The 9,368-nt window shown below is 46.4% G+C and overlaps 1 protein-coding gene across 3 annotated transcripts in view; it reads left to right on the top strand.

The window, feature by feature from the left end:
* Nucleotides 1–8,684, top strand: part of LOC130357249 (zinc finger protein 501-like) — a 41,739-nt gene extending 33,055 nt beyond the window's left edge. For 2 of the 3 annotated variants that reach the window (XM_056559853.1, XM_056559854.1), the window contains exons 6-8: nt 2,814–2,911; nt 4,482–4,569; nt 6,785–8,684. In XM_056559853.1, the coding sequence (XP_056415828.1) occupies nt 2,814–2,911; nt 4,482–4,569; nt 6,785–7,758 (1,160 nt within the window). In that variant the 3' untranslated portion in view covers nt 7,759–8,684. The remainder of the gene's footprint in view (nt 1–2,813; nt 2,912–4,481; nt 4,570–6,784) is intronic. The other variant, XM_056559856.1, reaches the window with a different exon arrangement.
* The last annotated feature ends 684 nt before the right edge of the window (nt 8,685–9,368 follow it).

The following is a 9,368-nucleotide window of genomic DNA, read 5'->3' as shown; positions in this document are numbered from 1 at the left end:
CATCTTATCCCCCTATCCTTTGTATAAGGGATAATTTGTCTAGGGGCAGAGTTCCCCTTTTAATTTTGGCCAGATATATTATGTAGGTGCACATCCTTCAGTAAATTACTCCATTCAGGTCTTGTGCCATGATCTTTCCATACAAAGCCAACCTTTTTTTTTTCCCTCTGTATTGTACATTATAAAATACCTTACAATTGTGGATTACACCATAGAGGGTAACTACATGTATCCTGCCCCTGTAACTACTATTAATGCCAGAATATATGTAAAAAAAACTCCCAGCAACTCATTAGCCACTTTTCTAAAGCGATCGGTCTATGACATTGCCAGAAGTGCTATGTAAGTCTATGGGGCTTTCTGTAATTCCGTAGACCACTCGCTTTAGTTGTGGGGAGTTAGAAAATTGATAGTTATCCATATATACACACACACGCACTTTGGTCCCCGACATGCGATTGTTTCAACATACGATGATTGTGTGTCTGTGCCATTGCAAAAAGCGGCTATCAGGCAACGTTGACTACTTTAGCTGCCGTTTAATGTGCCCCGCTGAATGATACTCGCATGTCCCGGCCGCTCTTCTGCTGCGCGAGCAATGATGTGATGACTGCTACGGCGAGTGACAGCGCAGGGCAGTGGCGACGTGGTGATACGGCAGCAGAGGAGCGGCGAACTAATGGGCCCGAGCGGCAGGGATATGTTAGTATCATTGAGCATCCATGTCCCTCAACATACGATGGTTTTAACGTATGATGGTCCGCCTGGAACCAATTACCATTGTATGTTGAGGGACCACTGTGTGTGTGTGATAGATATGTATAAAGAGGGGGTACACTTTCCTAAAGTCTGGGCTTGATTGTCACCAATAAATGGGTGTATATAAAATATATGTAAAAAATGATGTAGATCCAGTGAATTAATTTAAAACAATTATTACAATGATAGTGCTTGTGGTTTCCTTTGTGGGGCCCGTACATCAGACTCACCACGATAAGCGAGGTAGTGAATGTATAAAATATTTATACAATAAAATAAAATAGACATAAAATATACAGGATAAAAAAAAGTGCTGGTATCCCAGTGTGGCAAATAGTCTGCAGCGCTTATGGATGAATGCACGGAGATCGCGCCTTGTATGATTGATTACAAATAGTCTGAGTAGCGATGTCTCTGTATAGCTCCTATCTGGTCGGGACACTGCATGCGGCAGCGTGTTGGTAAGAGGTTAAAATCAATGCGCTCTGTGGCGCTGGGGTTTCCTTGTGTGTATCCCACTCTACCCTGGCGGCACAGGGATAGAGATTGGTGAGTGGGATATAGATAGTCTCTTAATTGTAATCCTGTGGGAGCATGAGGCTGCGTTCTGCAGCGCTGGAGGCCCCTCAAATGTGGACCACTCTACCCTGGCGGCACAGGGAAAGTTTTGAGTGGATTTGGGACACTGTGCCTCTTACCAGCAATGTCCTGGAGCCTGGTTGCCAAAAAAAGGTGTTCGTCGGGGAAACGTCCGCTGGCAGGTGGGATGTGTACAACCCTGGAAGCGTGCTCCGGTAAATAATGGTAAAGATCATCGGGTTTGCCAATACTGGGGTACAGGTGATAGGGGCTAGACGCGTTTCAAGGTGCTCGTCTACCTCTTTTTCATTAGCAAGAGATAGATAGATAGATTATATATATATTATATCAATCACTATATTCGAATCTAGGACTCTTAGGAGAGAACATCATAAGATGGGGACAAAAATATTTATCGGAGGAAAAGTGAAAAGTCAGATTTTTCTTACACACAGCGATAATCTGTCGCAACATACCGTATTTATCGGCGTATAACACGCACTTTTTAGGCTAAAATTTTTAGCCTAAAGTCTGTGTGCGTGTTATACGCCGATACACCCCCAGGAAAGGCAGGGGGAGAGAGGCCGTCGCTGCCCGCTTCTCTCCCCCTGCCTTTCCTGGGGTCTAGAGCCCTGCTGCCGGCCCTTCTCTCCCCCTGGCTATCGGCGCCGCTGCCCGTTCTGTCCCCCTGACTATCGATGCCGGCTCCGATAGCCAGGGGGAGAGAAGCGGCGCCGACAGCCAGGGGGAGAGAAGGGGCAGCGGCACCCATTGCCGGCGCCGCTGCCCCGTTGCCTCCCCCATCCCCGGTGGCATAATTACCTGAGTCGGGTCCGCGCTGCTGCAGGCCTCCGGCGTGCGTCCCCGGCGTCGTTGCTATGCGCTGAACGGCGCGGCGCATGACGTCAGTGCGCCGCGCCGTGCATAGCAACGACTCAGGGGACGCACGCCGGAGGCCTGTGGCAGCGCGGACCCGACTCAGGTAATTATGCCACCGGGGATGGGGGGAGGCAACGGGGCAGCGGCGCCGGCAATGGGTGCCCCTGCCCCTTCTCTCCCCCTGGCTATCGGCGCCGCTTCTCTCCCCCTGGCTATCGGCGCCGGCACCGATAGTCAGGGGGACAGAACGGGCAGCGGCGCCGATAGCTAGGGGGAGAGAAGGGCCGGCAGCAGGGCTCTAGACCCCAGGGAAGGCAGGGGGAGAGAAGCGGGCAGCGACGGCCTCTCTCCCCCTGCCTTTCCTGGGGGTGTATCGGGGTATACACGCGCACACACGCACCCTCATTTTACCATGGATATTTGGGTAAAAAACTTTTTTTACCCAAATATCCTTGGTAAAATGAGGGTGCGTGTTATAGGCCGGTGCGTGGTATACCCCGATAAATACGGTATGTCAAAAAATAACATTCAGTTACCATCAAATATTTGTCTCGCAACCTATTATAACTTCCCTCTACTGTGTTTATTTCCTATAGATGGATCCAGTAGTATAAATCCCCCAGAGAGATGTCCCCGTCCTCTATATCCCCAGGACTGTAAAGAGGAAGAGGAGGATATCCCACTGGACCATCAGGTAGATGAAGATATCTACAAATCCCCTATAGATGAATATAATGAAGCTTCTACTAATCTCCTCCAGCAGTGCAGTATATCATCTATATCATCTATATAATCTATATCATCTGGTGTTGGTTCTGGATATAAATAGTTTCTGGTTCTGGTAAAATTGTCTAAATATATTCACGAAATTCAATAAAACTTGTCAGCAGCTTTTACAATAAGGTCAAGTGTCTGCCCTATAGCTGGAGGTAAAACAGGTTTAAAGCGCAACTGTCATGACATTTTGGTGCAATAACCTGCAGCCTTTGTACTGGGTGCAGGTGGTGGGTATAACAATGTTTTTACCTGAAATTTGGCGGCTTTCATGACTGCAAAAAAGGCGTGTTTAAAGGGTACCTCTCATCAAAAAAACTTTTGATGTATTATAGATTAATGTATGCAGAATAACTTTACAATTGCATGTTATTAAAAAATATGCTTCTTTCTATTTGATTTTCCACTTTGAAGAAATGACCACTAGGGGTCTCCCTACCAGTCCTGGCAGCAAGCATTTCAGACTCATGCTGGAGTCCTAAACACTAGGAGCTGCCAGTCTGCTTTGTTCACAAAGGAGAACACTCAGAGCTGCCAGCCTGCTTTGTTCACAGCCTGTTTGGCTGTGAACAAAGCAGGCTGGCAGCTCTGAGTGTTTAGGACTCCAGCACGAGTCAGAAATGCTTGCTGACAGGACTGATTGGGAAAAATACAATAGAAAGAAGCCTATTTTTCATTAACATGCTATTGGAAAGTTATTCAACATTCATTAATCTAAAATATATCGAAAGTTTATTTGATGAGAGGTACCCTTTAACACACAGGTCCCAGCGCATGCGCCCTTCAGCTAATCTAACCTGCGCGCTGCAGTGTGTCATCCAGCAAGTGCTCGCTCCTGCCGCCGTCTTCCTCCTCAGTGCGCCTGCGCAGTGCTAGGAGGAGGAAGACGGCGGCGGGAGCGAGCGCTTGCTGGATGACACACAGCAGCGCGCAGGTTAGACTAGCTGAAGGGCGCATGCGCTGGGACCTGTGTGTCAATCACACAGAGGTCCCAGCACGGACATACGGGGTGGGGGTGGGCGTGGCATCGCGTACCTCGCGCCACGCCTATCCGACCGTCAGTGGCTTTGAATAAAAGCCTTTTTTGCAGTCATGAAAGCTGCTAAATTTCAGGTAAAAACATTTATACCCCCCACCTGCTCACAGTACAAAGGCCGTGTGCAGGTTATTGCACCAAAATGTCATGACGGTTGCGCTTTAATCTCCAGTAGTAATGAAAGACTTCTCTACTGTAAGAGCGGTGTCCTAGTTGAATAATAGAAGGCTCTGATCATGTCATGTGACCTAACACACACGTTTCACATGTGGCTCTAGTAGTTCTTGACCTTCAGCAGGCTGTATATAGCAGTGGTCACCAACCTGCGGGCCTCCAGATGTTGCAAAACTACAACTCCCAGCTGGGAGTTGTAGTTTTGCAACATCTGGAGGTCGGCAGGTAGGAGACCAATGGTATATAGGATAAACTAAGGTCCATTTATGTTTCTTCTTAGGTCCTTACTGTGGGAACATCGGAGGAAAATTACGGAGGAACAACGAGTGGACTTGAAAATCCCATATGTGTGTTAGAGAATGGTAATGGTAAAGCCCCGTCCATATTGTAGTTCCCTGGATTTACTAAGAGGTGCACCCTGCAGCTGCCCGGACCAAAAATATACACCACCCCGGGGGCCCAGCTCAGCCGATTTGTGGGCCATAGCGCACACAGGACAGGTAGTAGCCGGCCCCAGTACAGTGTTCCCTCAACATACGATGGTAATCCGTTCCAAATGGACCATCGTTTGTTGAAACCATCGCATGTTGAGGGATCCGTGCAGTGTAAAGTATAGGACAGTGGTCTACAACCTGCGGACCTCCAGATGTTGCAAAACTACAACACCCAGCATGCCCGGACAGCCGTTGGCTGTCCGGGCATGCTGGGAGTTGTAGTTTTGCAACATCTGGAGGTCCACAGGTTGAAGACCACTGTTAGATAAAGTTGTACTCACCTGTCCCCGCCGCTCCGGACCGTCACCGCTCGTTACCGCTGCCCGGGATATCGCCGTCCATCGCTGTCGCTTCCCTGGCATCCGCGCTCTCCGGCCTCTGCTTCCCCGGCATCCTCGCTCTCCGTCGCCGCCATCACATCGCTACGCACGCTGCTCCTATTGGATGACTGGACGGCGTGCGCAGCGACGGGATGACGACGCTGGAGAGCGCCGACGATGCAGAGGATCCCGAATAGGACGCGCCGGAGCCCCGGGGACAGGTAAGTGATCATCAGCGGGCCACACGGGGCACCGTAAACGACTATCCGGGGGCAGCTGAAACAGTCTGCGCTGCCGGATAGTCGTTTATGCGATGGCCCCGACATACAAAAGCATCGTATGTTGATGCTGCCTTCAACAACTCTGAGAGGCCATCGTATGTTGAAATGATCGTATGTCGGGGCCATCGTAGGTCGGGGGGTCACTGTACATGAAATTGCGGGTGCCCCAGCGGTCAGACCCCCCCGTGTTTACAAACTTTTCTCCTATTAGATGATAACAAAATGGTGGGAAAAAAAACTTTTGTAGTGATTTTTTTAAACATAAATAGGAAACTTAAAAGGAACCAATCAGTAGATTTTAGCATATATAAACGCTTGACAACGCGGTATATATGCTAAAATCGTCGCCATCCACGGGGGGGGGGCGTTTTTGCCCCCAGGGATGGCAAAGATATGAAGTTACAAAGTTTGTTTTTAAAGGGGTACTCCACTGGAAAAACATTTGTTTTTAAATCAACTGGTGCCATAAAGTTAAACAGATTTGTAAATTACTTCTATTAAAAAAAATCTTAATCCTTCCAGTACTTATCAGCTGCTGTATGATCTACAGGAAGTTCTTTTTGAATTTCCTTTCTGTCTGACCACAGTGCTCTCTGCTGACACCTCTGTCCATGTCAGGAACTGTCCAGAGTAAGAGCAAATCCCCATAGAAAACCTCTCCTGCTCCTGGACAGAGGTGTCAGCAGAGAGCACTGTGGTCAGACAGAAAGGAAATTCAAAAAGAAAAGAACTTCCTGTGAATCATACAGCAGCTGATAAGTACTGGAAGGGTTAAGATTTTTAAATAGAAGCAATTTACAAATCTGTTTAACTTAGATTTTTAGAAAAGAATGTTTACCAGTGGAGTACCCCTTTTAGTGTCACCCAGTGCAATAAAACTTATTCCCAATATAAAGGATAGGGGATAAGTTTTAGATTGCGCGCGGAGGGGGGGTCCCCCACAATCCCCTGCACGTCCAAAAAGGCTCTTCCATGTATCTCTAGTCGGACCCTGAACAACGGCCTCCCCATGGATACATGGAGGAGGCTTGTTTGTGGTGCAGGAGATCGCGGGGGTCCCATTGGTCGGACCCCCCGTGATCTAAAACTTATCCCGTATCCTTGTATCCTTTTACATAGTTTACCATTTATCTTAGTGGTTGCCATGTAATTTTTAAAGGGGTATTTTGTCTGTCACGCCCCCTCCATAGACATCACGTCTTCAGTCCCGGAAACACAGAGGTTTCCGAGACTGGAGCAGCAGCCCTGCATATGGAGGCCCGCCGCTGGGACCCCCTGCGACAAACATCTTTTCCCCTATCCAAGGGATAGGGGATAAGATGTATTTGGTCGGAATACCCCTTTTAAATGTCTAAATGTATTTGATACTTGCTGTGTGTAATTAGATAAAATAAACCCCTGATTCTTTGACTGTATATTATTAAATTTATTTCAAAAATATTTTATAAAATATAAATTCTGTTTGGGGGAAATGTTTTCTCTTTCTAGGGGAAGATGGGATCATAGACTCCCAGGGAAATCTCCTTTTCTCACCTTATTATAAAGCAGAAGAAAATCAATCAAAAGTCGACAAAATCAGAACCGGACTTGAACTGGGTAACATTTTTGCAAGTTCTGAATGTGCGAATCATTTTGAAAAGAATTCTCACCTCTCCACCCAAGAAAGACCGTTCTCGTGTTTAGAATGTGGGAAATCTTTTACTCATAAATCAGTTTTTGAGATACATAAAAGAACTCACACAGGGGAGAAGCCTTTTCCGTGCATGGAATGTGGGAAATGTTTTACTAGGAAATCACATCTAGTTGTACATCAAAGAATTCACACAGGAGAGAAGCCGTATTCATGCCCTGAATGTGGAAAATCTTTTATAATGAAATCAAATCTTGGGGAACATCTGAAAATCCACACGGGATTGAAGCCGTTTTCATGTTCAGAATGTGGGAGATCTTTTTGTCAGAAAGCAGGTCTTATGAAACATCAAAACACTCACACAGGAGAGAAGCCATTCTCATGTCCTGAATGTGGGAAATGTTTTACTCAGAAATCAAGTCTTCTTAAACATCAGAAAAATCACACAGGGGAGAATCCATTTTCCTGCCTTGAATGTGGGATGTGGTTTAGGAATGAGCAACATCTTGAGAGACATCAGCGAACTCACACAGATGACAAACCATTTTTATGTCCGGAATGTGGGAAATGTTTCAGACTGAAATCAACTCTTTATAAACATCAAAAAGGTCACACAGGGGAGAAGCCATATTCATGTTCTGAATGTTTGACGCGCTTTGTCCGGAAATCGAGTCTAATGCAACATCTAAAGACTCACACAGAAGAGAAGCCTTTTACTTGTACAATGTGTGAGAGATGTTTTAAGTATAAATCGAGTCTTATGGAGCATCTAAAGAATCACACTAAGGAGATGCAAAATTTTAATAAGGATGTGGGAAATGTTCTAGCCTGAAATCAGATCTTTATAATGAACAGATAATTCACACAGGAGAGAAGACGTTTATAGTCAGGGATCAGGTCTTTTTCGTTAACTCAGAACTAACACAGGGAAGGAGTTATAGTCACGTGCAGTATGTAGGAAATGTTTTAATCTGAAATCGGGTGATCAGAGATCTTAGGTTGGCTCGGATATGGCAGGTGTGGCACTTCATTGTAGGACTTGCGGTCCCTTTTGTTGTATTACTATTTTTTTTATTTTTTTTACTGTAAATTTTATTGCGTTTTTAACCCCTTAACAACAGACTTAAAGGGGTACTCTGCTGAAAAACATCTTATCCCCAATCCAAAGGGGGCATGGCGGCTGTAGTCGCCAGTCATCCGGAACCCCCTGCTTAGACATCTTCTCCCCTATCCAAAGGAAATAAAACATTTTTTTGCCGGAGTACCCCTTTAAATGTACATCCTGGTGCCCTAGTACTTAGTGCTGTGTTCGCCTTATAAAATGTGAGCGACAGCTGCTATCCGCAGTCAATGTCTGACATCATTGATCCCACCAATATCTGCTATTAATTTCTTAATTGCCATGATCAAAAGTGAAAGCCTAAAATGCAGGGGTCCAGTCTGTTTCTATGACAGCCAGAGTCCCTCCGAATACTTCCGTGTTGGCTTTGGGGAGATATTCTAATAGATAATGCCTCTGGTAGACTCTATTAGCAGAGCGCTGATAACGCCGAGTTATGCTATGCCATTGCATAGCATTGTTTAGTATGAGCAATCTAATGATTGCTTATAACAGTCTACTATGGGGACTTAAAAAGTGTAAATAAAATGTAAAAAAAAAAATTTAGAACCTTTAAAGGGGTACTCCGCCCCTGTCATCTTATCCCCTATCCAAAGGATAGAGGATAAGATGTTAGATCGCCGCGGTCCCGCTGCTGGGGACCCCGGGATCCCCGCTGCGGCACCCCGCCATCATTACTGCACAGAGCGAGTTCACTCTGTGCGTAATGACGGGCGATACAGGGGCCGGAGCAGCGTGACGTCATGGCTCCGCCCCTCATGACATCACGGCCCGTCGCCTTAATGCAAGTCTATGGCAGGGGGCGTGACGACCGCCACGCCCCCTTCCCATAGACTTGTATTGAAAGGGGCGGGCCGTGATGTCACGAGGGGCGGAGCCGTGATGTAACTATGCTCCGGCCCCTGTATTGCCCGTCATTACGTGCAGAGCGATCTCCCTCTGCGTAGTAATGATGGCGGGGTGCTGCAGCAGCGATCCCCGGGGTCCCCAGCAGCGGGTCTGGATAGACATCTTCTGACATCTTATCCCCTATCTTTTGGATAGGGGATAAGATGTCTAGGGGCGGAGTACCCCTTTAAATCCCCTTCCTTTTCACATTTTTCAAATAAAAAAAATAATAAACATATTTGGTATTGTTTCGTGCAGAATTGTCCAAACTAAGATATAACGTTATCGATTCTGTATGGTGAACGGCGTAAACAGAAAAAAAATTATACCAAAATCTAAAGTTGCTGATATTTTTGGTTACATCACAAAAATAGAATAAAAAGTGATCATTAAGTTAAGTCAAACTTTAAAGGGGTAACCTGTCCCTAGACATC

The sequence above is a fragment of the Hyla sarda genome, chromosome 2 (assembly GCF_029499605.1).
Source record: "Hyla sarda isolate aHylSar1 chromosome 2, aHylSar1.hap1, whole genome shotgun sequence".
NCBI classification, from domain to species: Eukaryota; Metazoa; Chordata; class Amphibia; order Anura; family Hylidae; genus Hyla; species Hyla sarda.
The sequence above is the reverse complement of the archived record's forward strand: the minus strand, read 5'-3'. Positions and strand labels throughout refer to the sequence as shown.